The sequence below is a fragment of the Conger conger genome, chromosome 1 (assembly GCF_963514075.1).
Source record: "Conger conger chromosome 1, fConCon1.1, whole genome shotgun sequence".
In the NCBI taxonomy this organism is placed as follows: domain Eukaryota; kingdom Metazoa; phylum Chordata; class Actinopteri; order Anguilliformes; family Congridae; genus Conger; species Conger conger.
Genome location: NC_083760.1, coordinates 66,526,364 through 66,545,541, shown reverse-complemented (window position 1 = coordinate 66,545,541; position 19,178 = coordinate 66,526,364). Strand labels below are relative to the sequence as shown.

Genomic DNA, 19,178 nt, shown 5'->3' with positions numbered 1-19,178 from the left:
AACACAAATATTTCATTTTAGTTGGCTTAGTTGCATAGAATCCACCAGAAAACATAACCAACATGTATGCTGTTAACTGAAATTGTATAAATATGTACACATTTACAGCATTTGTGCACTTACGACGCTAATATTTGTAACTTACACTGTGGCTCTTACAACACAACACAAAATGTTTAATTGGCTCATTGGACCTTGTCTTTACCTGAAGAACACCCATCATGTTTGTCCTTGAAAGACTTTAACACGGATAAATGTGTTTAAAAGTTGTATTGCTATGACTAACAAGAACACGGAGAAGCACATACATATTTTTTTTCAGCAATTTAGGGTGCGTGGCTGACTGTAGCCTAGATTTAGTGGCATCTTCCATTATCTTATACAGAAAAATGGAACATATTTTCTCCATTGTCACGTGATTGCAATGTCTATTCCCTGAATGGCTCTCCTCCCTGAGTCGCAGTGGTTACGTACTGCTGACGCCACTGTGTTTGGGTTCGGGGAGAGGGTTAAAGTATCAGAGAGCAGAAGAATGGAAAGAAGGCTGAGTTTTAAAAATAGCAACCTTCTTTAATGTGTTTGCAAAGGTAAAACAACTTACGGCACGTTTCATAGAACGAACTGTACGGACAGTACAGATGCTATAACTGCTGACTGTGATAACTGTTAATTGCTTGCAAGCCAGCAATCTTGCTCGCTAGCAGGCTTGATGGTTAAGTTGAGTTCTGAAAGGTAATGTTAGCTGGCTAGCTGACTAGCTATCCAGGCAGCAAGCAAAGTAGCAAGCTAATTGCATACTAGCAATATGCTTGGGCCCGAGGCTTGCTGGCTAAGTAAATCGCTGGAATGTAATGCAGCATCAGTTTTTAAAATTGTTATGTTACTTCATATTTCATGTTACACTTTCAAGAAGATACATATGGCTGTCTTCAGTAGCTAAGTAAAGTTGGTAACTGTTAGCTAGCTAGCGCCCAGTAATATGACAGTGGCTAGTTACACAGCTAACTAGCAAGCTGTGTCAAAACAAACCTAGCTGTGCAGCTTGCAACTCTTAGATAAACGAATGAAGTTGCTTGACTGCTGATGAATATTACAGAAAAGTTAAAGGCAATCGTTAGCTAAGTTACCTTGCCACTGCAGATAACTTGCTGTCAATTACCAGGCGGCTAGCCAACTAGCTAGCTAGAAGATGGCTCCGGACTTAGCGAGTTTTTTTCATCTTACTGATTAACTGTCAAGGTAAGTTGATAACTTTGATACAAGCAGGCTAGAGTTTTTAGCCAGATAGCTAACAGCTAGTTTTTCAGCTTGTCAAGTCAACTGGCTAGAAGTAATGACGCTAACTAGCCTAGCTAGCTAAGTTACCTCTAACGTAAGTCGCTGACTGTCGCGGTTTTGTATTTTCACCCCTATAAATTGGTCAAAAGTAGCTAGCACTAGCTAAGGCTCTACATATTCTCATATTTGTAGATAGTTCGATAACTTACTGCAAGGCATAGGTAAGTTAGTGTGTTTCTGAATGGTCCAATGCATCCAATAGTATAGTCCCCTTGTAAAATTTAGCTAATGGCTATATATAAAATTCCATCAATTTTACTATACTGTATATCATAAAAATAAAAAATATAAAGAGATGAAAAACGTTAATTGCCATTTCCCATAATCCCCATCCCCCCACAGGCCGAGAGAGCAGCTGACTTGACAGAAGAAGATGAGCAAGAAGCCCCCAAATCGTCCTGGACTCACATTTGAAATTGGTGCCAGAGTTGAGGCTCAGGATTACTTACAAAAATGGTAAGGGAAACCATGTTCCTATTCAATTTGGGATTTATGACTTTTTAATTCTCACTTTATCCCTGATTATTGTACCACCCAAATTACATTTATCTAGGTACCCTTCGCGTATTGAGAAGATAGACTACGATGAAGGAAAAATGCTTGTTCATTTCGACCGCTGGAGTCATCGATATGATGAATGGATCTTCTGGGACAGCAGCAGACTTCGTCCTTTGGAGAGACCAGCATTCCGCAAAGAGGGACTCAAAGATGAAGAGGAGATGTCTGTGAGTGTCATTTCACCTCAAAGCATAGTCCCGCACCCCAACATACCTACACAGTCAGTTTAATGTGACCACCAGGAAAGTACTGCAGATGACAGATTCCCTTTGAGAATATTAAAGGATAAGGCATGCCCAGTCTTCAAGGAAGACCAAATGCTTCAGAAATAGCTTACATTTTTATTTTTATTTTATTTTTTTATTTTTTTAAAGGTTGAATATGAATGTTGTTTTAATAATTTATCTTTTAAGTTATCCCTTCATCAGTTTAACTAATTGTTGATGTATATCTCATAAACATTTCTGCCAGGAGAGACTCGGTGAGATGAGAACATCTCGCTATCGTGAGCCTCCTGGATGTATGGAGAGCAGAGAGGACCAAACAGAGTTACCACAGTCAAGACAAGTAATACGCTCCCATTGCTCTCAAACCCCCATAGTGATTTGGCTGGATTAACTGCTTGACTCACCATTGTCACAGTACTTTATTTACTCTCCCTTTGAACGCGTCCTGATCCAGTGACTTGCATTTTCCCCAAAACCTTAATAAAGCTGGTCTGTTAATGAATGAATTCAGGTTCAGTGCCTTGCTGAAGGGTGCAGAAGCAGTGATCATCCAGAATTTTAACCTACTACCCGCTGGCCATAGGTCTACAGTATACTGTACCATGTTGTAAATATAGTATATTCTGGTGAAAAGGTGCATGTTGTGGTCTTTTTTTTTCTTTTTTTATTCCCTCTTAGACAGTTTTTATGAGAAAAACTTTTTGTATTACATCTTTAAACTGGAATTATATGTATGCCTTTTATGTGAAATTCAGGTTATTTAAGGCTGAGCTTCTAATATAATATTCTGGATAAACTTTTCAGAGTTTAATAAAGCTTGGATGTAGTACCACACCAAATTAGGAATGTTTTACTACTGGAGAAAACTTGATTCCATAGAGGTTCGAAGGGTCCTAGGATATCTGAACATACCTATGAAAGGAAACTATTTGTATGCTTTTCATAAGTAGTAATGTCAAATTACTCCCAAACTGTTTTTCAGACAGTTGTTTTGCAATTGTTTCACTTTTAACAAATCATGGCTTAAACAGTTTCCATTTTTTGTTGTTTTTTTCCTGTACAGGTTTTGAAGGACGGAGAAGAAGTGCTGGCACGATGGACAGATTGCCGTTACTACCCCGCTAAGATTGAAACCGTAAACAAAGAAGGTGGGCATTATAGGGTTTTTTAGATCTGTTAGCTGGATTTTACAGCATGAGGCCTAATTGCAGTCAAAATTTGCTCTGAATTCTTAATTACCAGTAAATGCAAGCATTACTCTCTAATTAACACTATTACAATCTTTAGTCAGTGGGGGGGCTATTCTCAGCATCTGTCACAATGTCAACTTCCAGGTACTTATACAGTGCAGTTCTACGATGGTGTGATTCGCTGTGTGAAGAGAATGCATATCAAATCAATGCCGGAAGATGCTAAAGGACAGGTGAGTTTCTGATGGATGTATTTTCAGTGCAGTGAACCCAAGCACTGCTTGCATGCATTAATTTATAGTGTTACAATTAGATGTTCAATTCTTGTCATTTGTAAGTAAATCAATGGGTAAAGCCAACTGTTGCTTAGACTATGTGCTCATAGCTAAAAACTGATAAAATAAATAAATAAATAAATAAATATTATACTGTAATTATTACATTGGCTAGTATATTTTGCATTCTTACTATGCTAGGACACATACAATAATTTACTCCAGCAATGCCCAGACATGTAGATTTTACAATATTATGCACAGATTAATATGAAAGGATTCTGTGGATTACAGAATTAATGATAATACAGCCCTGCTAGCTTTGAGTTTTAGAGCTGTGACTCTGAGGGAAGAAATTACATTTCTGGATGACTTTATTAAAAACCAGTGTCACTGCGGTTAGGATATTGAACATACGATCATGTTTAGTCTCCTGTAGAAGGATACATAAAGTGTGTGATCTAACTTCTTGTGTAATGCCCTTCCCCTGGTTGCCTTGAACGAGGAATCCTGTTCTTTTTTTAAACAGGACTGGATTGCATTGGTAAAAGCAGCCACAGCTGCTGCCAAAAGCAAAGGGGCCTGCAGGCCTCGAACCAGCGCCAACAGCAACAAGGACAAGGAGGCTCGGAGGGAGGAGGAGGAGGACAGTGAATCTGAGGAGGACACAGACTCAGAAGATATGGAGGAAGATCTGGACTCCGAGAAATCTGGTAAAGGTCTTCTCTTTTATCCTGGAAGAGGTATCAGGACAAGGTTCTTCACTGAACTACATGTATGATGCTGCTTCCGGAATGACGTAGCTCTGTTGCTGGTGGGCCACAGTGTCTGTAGAGCAACACAGCCCTGGTCCTGGAGGGCCACAGTGTCTGTAGAGCAACACAGCCCTGGTCCTGGAGGGCCACAGTGTCTGTAGAGCAACACAGCCCTGGTCCTGGAGAGCCACAGTGTCTGTTGAGCAACACAGCCCTGGTCCCGGAGGGCCACAGTGTCTGTAGAGCTACACAGCCCTGGTCCTGGAGGGCCACAGTGTCTGTAGAGCAACACAGCCTTGGTCCAAGAGGGCCACAGTGTCTGTATAGCTACACAGCCCTGGTGCTGGAGGGCGAAAGTGTCTGTAGGGTTATACAGCCCTGGTGCTGGGGGGCCACAGTGTCTGTAGGGCTACACACCCTTGGTCCAGGAGGGCCACAGTGTCTGTAGAGCAACACAGCCCTGGTCCTGGAGGGCCACAGTGTCTGTAGAGCTACACAGCCCTGGTACTGGAGGGCCACAGTGTCTGTAGAGCAACACAGCCCTGGTCCTGGAGGGCCACAGTGTCTGTAGAGCAACATAGCCCTGGTCCTGGAGGGCCACAGTGTCTGTAGAGCTACACAGCCCTGGTGCTGGAGGGCGAAAGTGTCTGTGGGGTTATATAGCCCTGGTGCTGGGGGGCCACAGTGTCTGTAGGGCTACACACCCTTGGTCCAGGAGGGCCACAGTCTCTGTAGAGCAACACAGCCCTGGTCCTGGAGGGCCACAGTGTCTGTAGAGCAACACAGCCCTGGTCCTGGAGGGCCACAGTGTCTGTAGAGCTACACAGCCCTGGTGCTGGAGGGCGAAAGTGTCTGTAGAGCTACACAGCCGTGGTGCTGGAGGGCGAAAGTGTCTGTAGGGTTATACAGCCCTGGTGCTGGAGGGCGAAAGTGTCTGTGGGGTTATATAGCCCTGGTGCTGGGGGGCCACAGTGTCTGTAGGGCTACACACCCTTGGTCCAGGAGGGCCACAGTCTCTGTAGAGCAACACAGCCCTGGTCCTGGAGGGCCACAGTGTCTGTAGAGCAACACAGCCCTGGTCCTGGAGGGCCACAGTGTCTGTAGAGCTACACAGCCCTGGTGCTGGAGGGCGAAAGTGTCTGTAGAGCTACACAGCCGTGGTGCTGGAGGGCGAAAGTGTCTGTAGGGTTATACAGCCCTGGTGCTGGGGGGTCACAGTGTCTGTAGGGTTATACAGCCCTGGTGCTGGGGGGTCACAGTGTCTGTAGGGTTATACAGCCCTGGTGCTGGGGGGCCACAGTGTCTGTAGGGCTACACACCCTTTGTCCAGGAGGGCCACAGTGTCTGTAGAGCAACACAGCCCTGGTCCTGGAGGGCCACAGTGTCTGTTGGGCTACACACCCCTGGTGCATCTGCATGCTGTCATTTCAAATCCCAGAAACTTAATGAACTGATACAGTTTTTATTATCTTGACTGGACTTTGAGCTAACTCCCCAGGCTAGCCTGAGACTGTTATGGGTTTACTCAGAGCTAGGAAACTAGGAGTTCAGTAGCTCTGCTAAATCACATTTACATGTATTTCTGTACAAGCTTTGAATAAAATCCTCAAAACATCAGTTTTTTTGTTTTTGTTTTATCAATTCTAAGTTACCTTGGAATCCGCTGTTGAGGAAGAAGCGAAGTCGTCAGCAGAGCAACTTGAGTCAGGGAAAATGAAAAGGAGGAAAGCTAAACAGGGGAGTTTATTCAACACCAAGAGAGCACGCCTCTGCAAAAATCCAGGTAGCGTTTTTACCCGCCCTTTTCCATTTTATATGTTTCATTGATTTCATTTAAGTTCCTTTTGAAATGACTTTGTAAAACTATCCGTATGTTATGCAAATTGTAGGGCTTTTAGTCTCAAAGGTAGTAAGTGAGGATGAGGGCGTACACCAGGAAGAGCAGGCTGACCTTCCTGGGACATCCGAAGAGGTATTTATTCTTCATATCTGTGCGATAGTTTACCTTTGAGGACCAAGTTGAAACGCATTGTTTCAGTTCTTACTATATGGTGTACAAGTGGCTGCCCGTTGTCCGTTTCGTAGGAGCGCCACTCATGCATTTGGCTTAAGCGTTGTTTTTAGATTCCTTTCCTAAATTTGGGGCCAACACTTTGATTACAAATTACATTTTTACGAATGATTTTATGATTGATGAGTTTTAAGAACAATTCATGTTCTTGCATGTTAATAACGCTTTATAAATGGTTAAGTTGATAGGGCCATGCAGTTACCATAATATAACTTAGAGAACTCCGGACCTGTGTAACTACGGTCATGATTTCCTCCTCTCAGGGGCCTGAGTCAGCAGCGGAGGAGCCAGGGACCCCGGAGGACTGCATCCTGACCCTGTCTTCCCAGAGGCAGGCTCCTGTCATGGCAGGGTCTCAGGGCAGGCCTGGAAACAGACGGTTCAGACTGGAGCCTGGAGAGAACCACGGGACCCACAAACCGCCCAGGCTGGGCTGCTCTGTCTCGCCTGGTGGAGGGGCCTCGGTACTGCCAGCCCCCATCCAGGTCCCCAGCCCCCCCAGCATCACTCAGACCGGTGGGTGGAGTAGTCTACTGCACTACATGAGACCGCTTAGAGAGAGTATAATACGGTGCAGAAACGTGACTTGTCACTTCTGCTTCTTATGAACACCAAAATTGAAAATATGTGGTTCTCTTCTGTTTGTTGGTTGTTAGTTTCTGCAGGACTTCCTGTGACAGCAGCCCCCATCTCTCCCCGGGCATCAGAGCAAAGTCAACGACGAAGACGCTCTCAGCGCCTGGCCCCTTCCACCCCTGAGCCCCTGCTGGAACCTGGGAACCCCAGCCCACCCCCCTCTCAGGACGAAATTGCACAGTCCAGCCAGGGGCCCTCTGAGGGTGAGTCTGTCACTGGGTCAGCCCAGGCCCACATGATGTACATCAGGAGTGGCAAACGGCAGTCCTGAAGGGCCGCAGTGTCTGCTGGTGTTCAGTGTATTTCAGCACCAGTGATTAGTCTAAGTGCTTCATTGCTTAAAGCGTCCACACACGTTGTACCCAAGGCCTTAACTGGCTGCTGATTGAAAGAAAACCACAAATATCTACAGACACTGTGGCTTTCCAGGGTGGGAGTTGCCTAAAATAAATTCAGGTCTTTTTACTTTAAAAGACAGCTACTGGGCTTTTATGAGGCAGTAAAGGCCTTAGAAAACATTTTGTTGGATGTAGCAAGAATCTGAATCCGCTTGTTGCCAATTTTTTTTTTCTGGCCTTGACATCCGGTTGAAAGCCTCAGAGAGGTCAGAACAGTTCTTCCCGAAAACCTGAAATTTATTTCAGAATTCAGTTAGGGAGGCAAGATAAAGACTATTTGTATATTACAGATAACAGTTTGATGATCTCGTAACAACAATATGTAGTTCTGCCAAGTGGATGAATGCCATAGTGCCTGGAAAACCGGGTTTGTTGAGACATTATAAGTATTTCTTTCACATCAATACAATGTCTATACTATCTGTAGCCTGCTTTATAACTTTGGCCATTTTATAAAATTAAGTTAGGTAGGTTTGTGTATATTAAACATTTGTATCCCAGATGGACCTCAGCTGATCTGCCTTTAAGCTAGTTGTTCTGCTGTAATTGCTTCATCATGGACAAATGGGTAATGGCTGGGAGATTTAAAAAAGTGCAATGTAAACTGCTCTGGATAAGAACTCCTGCCAAGCAAATAACTACTGCAATATAAGTGACAGATGTATTTTCAATGTGTCTTTTGTCTTTTGATTGAAAACGAATGATTTAACAGATACGTTTATCTTTCAGCTCTGCCCATTGGTATACTGGAGAAGTCTGTGGAGTTACCTCCCTCTGAAGTTCCACCAGAAACATCCCTCCCACCACCTCAACCTCCAATCACAGTCAAAGATGAGCAGACTGACACCACCTTATCCAACCAGGTGGTCCCTGGTATGAAATCATCCCCTCCGGCTATAGGTAAACCAGGGGTAGAGAGGAAGGTATTATGCTCTTGCAAGCTGTAATGTCACCAAAGAGACAGAAATATGTCATAAATATGAAATATGTTGTCCTTTTCATAGTTAATCTGAATGTAAAGAAATAAATGATGAATATTTTGTCTGCCTCTGTGTACTGTTTCTCCTCAGGACTATTTCATGAGCAGGAGTTTTTGTACTGACCTTACGTTCTCCTGAATAGTTTGAGGTTTACCTCCGAAGCTGAAATCTCCATTTTCTGTTCCTCTTGAAGCAGCTGCTGGGCCAAAGGTTACAGCTCGGACTCCCAAACCCAACAAACACACCAGAGAACCCAGTATGTACCAGACTTCCATTTTGTTTGTTTGTTTCATGTTTGTTTTGTTGGGATTTTTTTTTAATTTTGCTCATTCTTTCCCGTTTGTAGAAACATTTGGTGTGGTTTTCTTTTTTTGAAATCAGTGTGCTAAGATATTCTGATATTTTCAGTGAATGCTTAACAGAGTGACCTGAAAGCCTACTATGATGCAGTGCCTGCACATTGCAGTGACATACTGTAAAATAATGACCAAGCTGAAAAAAAAATCCAACAAAAAGTGCATAGCACTTGTCCCAGTAACAGAAGCACACAATACTAACACGGAACCTAAAAAACGTTTACTTTTTTGTATTAATTTCTTGTATAATACCTAACAGTGATTCATTCGAGCAGCATTAACGTTCAGGAGAGCAGCACCACTCAACTGTTTTTCCCACTTTTCAGTTATTAACGTAAGAAGGAGTGATGACCCCACATCTCCAAACGAGCCCCTCTTTGATCTGGACCACAACAAGTTCAAGTGTCAGGTTCCGGGCTGTTCTAAGGCCTTCCGCAAAGCCAAGCTCCTGGACTACCACCTGAAGTACTACCACAGCGCCGACAAGGAGGTGGAGTCAGAGGCCTGGTCACCTGACCGGGCGGGGCGAACCAGAACCACGTCTGCCACTGTGCCAACCAGCACCCCTGACAACAAGCGGCGCAGGACTGTGTCCACCTCCTCCTGTACGGAGAACATCTCTCTCTCTCTCTCTCTCTCTCTCTCTCTCTCTCTCTCTGTCTCTGTCTCTCTGTCTCTCTCTAGCTCTCTCTATATCTTCCTCTGTCTTTCTTGCTTACTCTCGTTCTCTCTGTCAGTCAGTCAGTCTCTATTATTTGTAGTCCTTTGTACCATTTTACTTCATTACATTCCCCATTGGTGGCTAGCAAGGACCTTTTAAATAATGTGAGCATATCGGGCATTCTGCCGGCACTAAATGTCTAGGGACAGATTAGTCGGTGTTAATGTTTCAGTCAAGCACACCATCTCGGCTCCTAACTGTAACTTTTTTTGGGTTTCTTCTCCTCTGTAGCTCTCTCTCCTCCCACCCACATTATGCCACTCGAGTGTTCGGGTGGTTGTCCCAGACCACCTAAACTCGGCAAGAAGAAGCGCTCCTCTGTCTCGGTCAGCTCGGACAGCTCCGAGGTACCGCTAGCTCTGCTGTCCCGGGAGAGGAATTTTGAGAACCTGCACGATAAGATCCTAAAGAAGGTGATTGACAAGGACCCTCACATGGAGCCAGGTGAGTGCTGCATGCCCTGGAATGGACTACACCTATGTCATGGCAACCACTCTGTCATAGATACCACACTCAGATGGTCATCTGACTGAATCAGGTCAATGTGTTTTCTCATTCCTGCTCTTCTGTAGGGCTCATAAAAACTGAGAAAAAGATCAAACTTGAGGACAAATGTCAACCAGTTGGTAAGAGATCCATTTCAGTAATTGCGTATGTATTTCCGTGCAGTATTTTATGATGCTTTGAAATGGCGTTTTTTGTATTTCAGGGAAAAAGAAAGAGAAGGACAAAGAACGGAAAGACAAAAAAATTAAATTAAAGAAAAAGAAAAAGAAGAAAAAGAAATCAAAGCAGCACAGTGAGTGACGAGAATCTCTCCGTACTCGTGTTGTGGAATAAATACAAATATTGAATGGTGTGTTTATGAAGTGTAAAAGCCCATGGAGAAGGCTAGGCCCTATAGTTGCAAGTTTAATACTAGTAGATGGTAGACTATTAGTAGACTGCATCATATCAGTTCTGACAGGGAGCCTGCGGTGGTGGGATATGTTTGGTATTATTCCATTACGGATAGGGCTGCTTTGGCTAACCCCTAGCAAGCCGTGCAATTTCCATTCCCATCCTTTAGTTGATCCCAATGACGTGTCAGGTGCCCACAAGAAACCAGTTTTCATCAAGGAGAGATGATCCTCTCCTGCGTGTGGTGCTAGCTTTCTCCTGTAGTACTGCGCAGCATGTAGGGCTGTGGTTTTTCACCAGTGCTGGGAGTTGTACACCAATAAATCCTGTTTATGTTCCAGTCAGTGAAATAAATGTTTAGAAACTATAAATCAGTGTACCAGACATCAGAAAATAAAGGGGTTTTATTAGCCTGTGTGTCCACAGGATTTAAGACCTGTCGCAGTTGGCTATTAAAAAAGCACTGGCTCACAGCCAAATGTGTGGAAACATGCACACATATCTGCTGCAGCATTCCTGCCATGTGCATGACACAACTGGCCCTTGCAAAGTGGGAAAAACAGACAAATGTATTGTAAAAGAGGATACATTGGGGGAAAGTGATGTTATTGGCGTTGCAGAAGGCTGAGTGCCCCTCTTCTCCCTGCTGTGGCCAGGTTACTCAGACTTCGAGGACATATCCCTGGCCTTCCTGGAGAGGTGTTCCTCCAGCAGCCCCTTCCCCCTGCACAGCAGCGTCTCCTCCAAACCCAGCACTTTCCAGTACCCCCGCGCCATCCTGTCTGTGGACCTGACCGGAGAGAGTGAGTCAGGGCAGCCCTGTTTATACACTGCTTTCCATGTGTGATGTGGAACTGAAGAGCGCTGGTTTGTGTCTGTACGTAGTCGGTGATGTCACAGTGAGTGACAGGCCGCAGCAAATTCTACGTCTCCCAGGGTGCATGGGGGTTCCGGCAGTTTGGGGTCCGTGTTTCTGAGCTGACCCCCTGCTCGTCCATCGAGCCCCCATGGACCACATGCCAAAGCCGTGTATGAAGCATCATCCTCTGACTCAGCTCTGTGTGAGCTAGGCTGTGGGCCGCGGTGTGAAAAGCTGACTGGTGACACCGCGTGTTTCGGAGGAGAACTGCGCGCCTACATTCCCCTGAATCAGCAGTGGAGATGGTGCATGAACAATAGTCAACTGGATATTCCAAATCTGAGTGGGACTTAGACATATGAACTCTGCGTTTGTTGCCAGATTTACCAGAAAAAAATACATGGAAAAACAGTTTCTGATAAGAAAAACACTCAATGCAAACAGATGCTTGGCTTGAGTCTAACTGGTGGTGAAACATTAGCCTGAACTCAAGCTGGACCTGTGAGTTGGCACAGAGAATGTGACCTCCTGTTTGAGACATGCCTACGGTGATGAACCCCTGGCACAGATAATTATCTACTATGTACTGCTTCCTGTCTGTAACTTAAATGTTACAGTACGGTTCAGCACATCATGAAATAAGATAGTTATTTGCTGTCAGTTGTGTACAGCTGTACTGTTCACTATAATATGCATGAAGGCATTCTCACATCCCTCTCACATACACACACACAATCAGAGAAATGTTGTTTCTGCTGAAATACACTGTACTTTCACAGAATTTCAACTCAAACTTAATTTATTCATATAATGGCAGTATTGAAATGATGGTTAAAATGAACCATGGGCAAAGGGGGTGATTTGTGCTGGATCTGTCCCCCTCCAGACCTCTCGGACATAGACTTCCTGGAGGACTCGACCACGGAGAGCCTGCTCCTGAGCGGAGAGGAGTACGGGCAGGATCTGGACTCGCTCACCATGGACGACTTTCAGGAGGAGGATGAGGAGGCCAACGAGATCGTGCGCTGCATCTGCGAAATGGACGAGGAGAACGGCTTCATGATCCAGGTGTTCACCTGCTCCACCTGTTCACCTGTGCTTCTCCGAGCTCTCCGTGTCCTAGCTGTGCTTCTCCGAGCTCTCCGTGTCCTAGCTGTGTTTCTCTGAGATCTCTGTGTCTTAGCTGTGCTTCTCCGAGCTCTCTGTGTCCTAGCTGTGTTTCTCTGAGATCTCGGTGTCTTAGCTGTGCTTCTCTGAGATCTCCGTGTCTTAGCTGTGCTTCTCTGAGATCTCCGTCTCTTAGCTGTGCTTCTCTGAGATCTCCGTGTCTTAGCTGTGCTTCTCTGAGATCTCCGTGTCTTAGCTGTGCTTCTCTGAGCTCTCTGCGTCTTAGCTGTGCTTCTCTGAGATCTCCGTCTCTTAGCTGTGCTTCTCTGAGATCTCCGTGTCTTAGCTGTGCTTCTCTGAGATCTCTGCGTCTTAGCTGTGCTTCTCTGAGATCTCCGTGTCTTAGCTGTGCTTCTCTGAGCTCTCTGCGTCTTAGCTGTGTTTCTCTGAGCTCTCCGTGTGTTAGCTGTGTTTCTCTGAGATCTCTGTGTCTTAGCTTTTCTGAATTAGGACAGCCATTCTGCCATTGTATTACTCTGGCTCTTAGGGAACTGAACTCTGCAGTGTATCCAAGAGTGCGGATTGTTAAATCTTTAATGTGAGTTTAGATTGACACTGAAACTGCACTGAAATCAAGGGAAGGTAATACTGAGGAAAATATTTTTTTGAGAATAAAATAAGTTGTTGTTGCTGCGCAGAGATACTGTGGTAAAGGCTGTTTACTCTTCCTGATGCAGTGTGAAGAGTGCATGTGCTGGCAGCACAGTGTGTGCATGGGCCTGCTGGAGGACAGCATCCCTGACCAGTACATCTGCTACATCTGCAGAGACCCACCAAGTGAGAGCACACATATATATACACACACACACACACACACACACACACACACACGCATACGCACGCACGCACACACACACACACACACACGCATATGCACACACACACACACACACACACACACCATACACACACGCACACGCACACACACGCATATGCACACACACACACACCATACACACACACACACACACACACACACACACCATACACACACACACACACACACACACACACACATATACATACATACACACACACACACACACACACACACACACACACAAAAACAAACACATACGCACACACATACACATACACTCACGCACTCTCACGCACTCACTCACACGCACTCACACGCACTCACATAAAAAAACAAACACACATGAGCTAAGGTGCAGTTTAAACAGGTGAGTTTACAACAAAAAAAAAATAGAAACTTCCAAGAAAATGATTAGTTATGGAAAATAACGATAGTAACAGGTAGGATGGAGTTGGCGAGGATTATAATTGCGATAATGTTTTTCTGTTGTAAGAGATGTTGCAACCGTGGCTTATGGACTAATTCATCATATTAACAGGGCAAAGGTGGAGTGCCAAATATCGACACGAGAAAGACTGGCTGAACAAGGGGCACTTGTACGGCCTGTCCTTTCTCTCAGAGAACTACTCCCACCAGAACGCCAAGAAGATGGTCTCCACCCACCAGCTGCTGGCCGACGTGTACAGTGTGAAGAAGGTGCTCCACGGTCTGCAGCTGAAGATGGAGATATTACAGTGAGCGAGGGGGATTTCTTCTCTTTAGTAATGTCCTTGATACCTTTATGAGGATGCTATTATCATCTCATAAAGCTACTGAAGTGCTTTATGATTGTGGCACGCAGCTCTGGAAAGAATTGACAACGGCCAATATTTTTTGAAGAAGATTCAGGGTTACTCCACTAAATATTGATTGGTGAACCCTGCCTAGATGAAGAGGTTGTTATTTATATAATTTATTTATGGGTATAAACTTGTTTTGTTTGCCGTATTAATAGTTAGCTGTATTGAATGTATAACAACACTGTATTTTTAGTGTTTTTCTGAATGATGATACTTTTGATAATGATGATACTTTTATGTGTAATTAAAATATGGTCAGTAGTTCATGAAGTAATATCAAAAGTGAGATTGTGTACGGACACATGCCACAAACTGTGAAACTGAAAATTTGATGGGTTGGAATGTTGTGTGTTGTAGGTTGTTTGTTGTCCAAGACTGACATGACTGTTTGTTTTCTCCTTTTTTGATATGAGTAATACAGTACACCACATATTCATATGCATGGTTTCATGTCCTCCATGTAGAAAATGGCGTGTCCCAGTCATTTACCTTAACCACTACGCTACAGGCCGCCTCTTAGTTCATGTAACGTGTTCTTTTATCTTTTCATCTAAGCTTTTTTTAAAACTCATCAAGCATTCCTTATTCTTTGCTTTAGTCACTATTGAAGTTACCCTGGTGAGGATTCCTTTAGTGTATGATAGTCCTGGCTGTTCAGTACCAATATATTCCTCTTTACAATAACTGGGTTCAGGGTGCACAAGGTGCTATGTGTTTTATGTACTTCTTATATTACTTATGAATGGTTTACATTTGTAGATATACATTTTTTACTGGTGATAATCTACAGTGTTTCTGTGAAATTCACTCTGAAATGACCTCTTAGATGCTATATGAAATGACTATGCATACAACGTTATGTTAGTAAACATCACTCGTTTCCTCTGAAGGAACAAACACGACCCTGACTTGCACTTATGGGCACGGTCGTGGGTGAACTCGGAGGAGGACCAGCCCATGGGCGGAGTCCCGGACTGCGTGCACTATCAGGAGCACCTGGACTCCCTCAGTCAGAGCTCCACCCTGGACGCCTACATCGCCAGTGAGCACAGCTACCAGAAGCCCGCGGGCCTGGGACTGGGCTCCTGGCCCATCGCTGACCCGCTCAGCCTGGAAGGGGAGGAGGGCGTCCGGCTGGAGGAGGGCCCGGAGGTGGTGGCGGAGACCTCCCCCCACACCCCGCCGTTTGAGCTGAAGGAGGAGGAGGTGAGGGTCTCTCTGCACCCCGCAGGGTGACCTTATCTTCTTCCTGGATGAAATGAGCCTTTCACATAAGCAGCTGCTTCTGAGCCCTGGCTCGGTCAGAGATTCCACTGTGAATGGGAACACAGCCGTTATAATGTCAGAATATGTGCGTTTGTGTCGTGTTCTTGGTACTGGTTCATGAACATGGAGCCTTCCACTTCTTGGTGACCTCCATTCCTCTGAGCCATTAGGAGCTTACAGTTACTGCTTTGGTGCTTCTACAGATGAGCTTCTCATTGACCAATGATCATTCAGTGTGATGTTCTCACTTGTATCAGGAAGTCATTTTGAAGGGCCCTTTTCTAAATAAAATTTTTTCCAGATTTTTCTCCCAATTTGGTAGCCAATTGTACCTCGTCTGATTCAATTGGAGGTAGTCGTATTAGATGTACCGCCCGCACCTCGTCCCTCGGCGGCCCGAATGAGAGCGACACGCCTTCTTCAAGCCGTCTCGTCTCGTGCCCGTGCCGTGATTCCGAGGCGCCCGAGGTGCTTATTGTGCGGCAATCTAATAACCCTGCCAAGTCCCTCCCTCTGGAGCAGCGAGCCAATTATTGCTGCCCCACGTGAGCCGGCCAAACTTGGCTTTTGGCATGACCGGGAATCGAACCCCGGTCCCCGGTGTGCAACTGCAGCAAACTGCAACCGCAAGTCTGCTGCGTCTTAGCCTGTTGCGCCACCGCGGCTCGAAGGGCCCTTTTCTGCAGAGTTTGAACATTCTCCACCTCTCAGCAGGGGAGCGCTGCGATCTCCATGTCCGGCTGTTTGAACGAGACGCGGCCCGACTCTGCCAAACAGGCCCGGAACTGCCTGCAGTGGCAGCTGAACCTGCTGACCCACATTGAGGACATCCAGAACCAGGTGGCCAACAGGATGGATCTGATTGAGAAGGAGCTGGATGGTAACCATCTTCTTATGCGTCACGTTTTGGCAAGGGTTAAATGTGACCACAAGGTGGCGCTGTGGTACATGAATTGTGGAAGAGCATCGCGAGACCTTTACAGCAGTGTTTGGACTGTCCATTTGATTGACTGTAAATTAAACAGATGTTTAATAATATTTCACAGGTACATTAAGCTTCCATTAACTAAAAGGAGTTAATGCATTTACTAACATGAATAAAGAATGAACCAATCTATTACGGTAGACGGTATTTTGATGATTGAGGGTGCTGCTGTTGAAACCCTGTTCAGCAGGGCAATAAGGTGAGCAGCAGTAAAATATCCAGCTTTATGAGAGTAAGAGATGATTTATAAATCATAAATATGGATTTATAAATCATAAATATGATATGTAGCATCATATTCTTGCTATATAAGCAATTATATAATAATAAAAACCTATAAACGGCTGTGGATATTGGTATAGGTATTTACATATAGATGCAGAGTTGACACCCAGTGATGTAAAAGCTCTCTCTCTCTCTCTCTCTCTCTCTCTCTCTCTCTCTCTCTCTCTCTCTCTCTCTCTCTCTCACTTTCTCTCTCTCTCTCACTTTCTCTCTGTCTCTCTCTCTCTCTCTCTCTCTCTCTCTCTCTCTCTCTCTCTCTCTCTCCTCCTCCTCCCCTCCCTCCTCCCTCTCCCCCTCTCCCTGCTCAGTGCTGGAGAGCTGGCTGGACTTCACAGGGGAGTTGGAGCCTCCAGAGCCGCTGGCCCGGCTGCCTCAGCTCAAACGCAGGATCAAGCAGCTCCTGACGGACCTGGGCAAGGTGCAGCAGATGAGCTCCCTGTGCTCCGTGTGACCCAAATATCACTGTGACAGCCCATCACACACCGAGGAAAAGCTGCTTCCTGTCCAGTCCCGCCGGGAGGAGAGAGGAGTGCACACTGACCCACACAGGGCCGGAAACACATCCCACGCACTCCACGGGAGAACGTTCTTTTCCTGTCCGTGTCATGAGGAATTTTAACCCATAATGTAAAGGTACCAGGCTAATGAGGAAAGTCAACAGTTGTAGAGAAACACAGAATGTGAATCAAGGTAATCGTATAGTATAATGTAATACAAATATATAGATATATTAACATCAATGCAGGACAGTCACTATTTTTTTAAGTCAGCAAGAAACAGTAGTTTCTTCTCTTTTTAACAGTAATAATTACTGATTACAGTAATGTGCAGTCACCTCTATTGAGAGATGAGGGAACATCCGTAGCTGATATGTGTATCTTGCCACAGCCGCAGACTTGTAACACTACACTGATGCCACGTGTCCAGTGGGGTCTGGGAGGGGGGGGATCAGACTAAGGGGAAATTAACTGAGAAGTATAGGAAGGGCCTGTGACGTTATCTCAACTGCCATTTACAGTGCGCGTGCGCGTGTGTGTGTGTGTGTGTGTGTGTGTGTGCGTGTGTGTCTGTCTACGTGTGTCTGCTTGCGTGTGTGATTTCAGCCACAGTCTACCCTTGAGCAAGGTTTTGGTCAGAATTGTGCATTCATAGCCATTTCTTTGTTCAAAACAATGACTGGTTATATTTGCTTTGTGCCAAGAATGTAAAATTCTAAAATAACAGTGTTCTCATGTTGGTTAGTGCAAGGATGGAAATAAGGGGAGATATCATTTTTTACAGAAAATTGAAAATAAAATATGAATATATGCTAATCAAAGGATTAACTGTGCACCCAGCTTACAGCTCAACATGTATCCTGTTGTGAAAAACAGGATTTTTAGTGCAGTCTTGAAGACCGCATTGGATCTGTCACCGTTTTATGCCATATACAGTATGCTACTGCCTCTACTCCTTCTAGCTAACAGTCTAGCCACAGTAAGCTGGATGTAAATAAGATTAAACAAAAAGTGTTGCAGTTTTGAACAATGTATGTACAGTTTTTATAACTGTAAAGCTAAAACAAAATGTAGGCAGACTATTAAAAAAAAAGTTTACTTGAAGAAAATGCCTGTGTTCAAGCATTTCTAATGATCTGTATAAAGTGTGTTTTAGAACTGGTAGGTTATAAAACTTGAAGTTGATTTTTATTTGCATATACCAGCTGTACATTAAGAATTTATTTAAAAGAAAACTACAAAATGGACTGTTTATGTAATTTACTATATGTAAAACTGTTCATTAAAATTTACTGTATATTTACCATCGCTTGTTTTTTTTGTGTTTTTTTGTTTTTGTTTTTTTGTTAATAATTTCCTGACATATGGCTGAAACAAACTGAGCTGCTTGGTTAGGATTGGAGACAACCAGAGTACCCAGTGTGTTTGCCAGAAGAGCAAGGTGGTAGGGGAAGTCTTCCTAGACGGACAATGCTACAGGGGAAGTTGCCTCATGCCATGGTCAGAGAAGATCCTCTGACATTTATTGTGACATTGAACTGTGTTTTGGTAAATTTTCAACGCTTTTGTCTCAATTTTGCTTGGTAACTTTCCACACGCATAATTAGAATAGTATGAGGCCCATAGACGCATTGTACTGAATAGTGTTTTTTGCTTAACGTCATTTTCCTTACCTGTGGGGATGAACTTTGCTGTACTTTTCTTGCAATGTTACTGTATGCTGTGTCATCAAGCTTGCCTTTGCCTTCACATCTTGAGCACCTCTGAAAAGTTCACCTGAACATAAGACACTTGTTCAGAAGTCAATGGCACGCTTAGCCTCAAGTGTCCGAGAAGGAGAGTACTTGTAAATGTCCTCAGCGGGAGAAGTGTGTGGGGGAGTGGAGCACTTGTTTGTGCTTTTTTCGGTGCTCTTGAGTTTTTCTGCCGGGCTGTGTCGGTCATGGCAGTCTTTGTCTTGGACAGGCATGACTGACCAGTGTTTTGGGAGGTGGAGTGAAGCGTGCATCGGCTGTGCTTGTGTGCGTATTGATTGTGTGAGAGGGTGACTGGGCA

General features: G+C 44.6%; 1 protein-coding gene across 8 annotated transcripts; it reads left to right on the top strand.

Annotated features, from left to right (window-relative positions):
* Window positions 1-487: 487 nt before the first annotated feature.
* phf20l1 (PHD finger protein 20 like 1) lies at window positions 488-18,427 on the top strand. 8 transcript variants are annotated; one of them, XM_061218477.1, is made up of 25 exons: window positions 509-587; window positions 1,163-1,239; window positions 1,681-1,794; window positions 1,892-2,063; window positions 2,368-2,463; window positions 3,187-3,271; window positions 3,458-3,546; window positions 4,118-4,301; window positions 5,992-6,126; window positions 6,233-6,315; window positions 6,678-6,930; window positions 7,071-7,253; window positions 8,178-8,348; window positions 8,622-8,684; window positions 9,111-9,389; window positions 9,737-9,949; window positions 10,078-10,131; window positions 10,215-10,304; window positions 11,062-11,208; window positions 12,151-12,332; window positions 13,109-13,208; window positions 13,790-13,985; window positions 14,981-15,296; window positions 16,068-16,236; window positions 16,935-18,427. In XM_061218477.1, exons 3-25 carry the CDS (start codon window positions 1,712-1,714, stop codon window positions 17,075-17,077), a joined length of 3,486 nt encoding a protein of 1,161 aa, XP_061074461.1. In that variant the 5' UTR covers window positions 509-587; window positions 1,163-1,239; window positions 1,681-1,711; the 3' UTR covers window positions 17,078-18,427. The 8 variants fall into 8 exon arrangements, with proteins under 8 accessions (XP_061074492.1, XP_061074493.1, XP_061074489.1 ...); XM_061218486.1 differs by having other exon boundaries at window positions 528-587; window positions 1,141-1,239; XM_061218508.1 differs by lacking the exon at window positions 1,163-1,239 and having other exon boundaries at window positions 488-587; window positions 6,242-6,315.
* The last annotated feature ends 751 nt before the right edge of the window (window positions 18,428-19,178 follow it).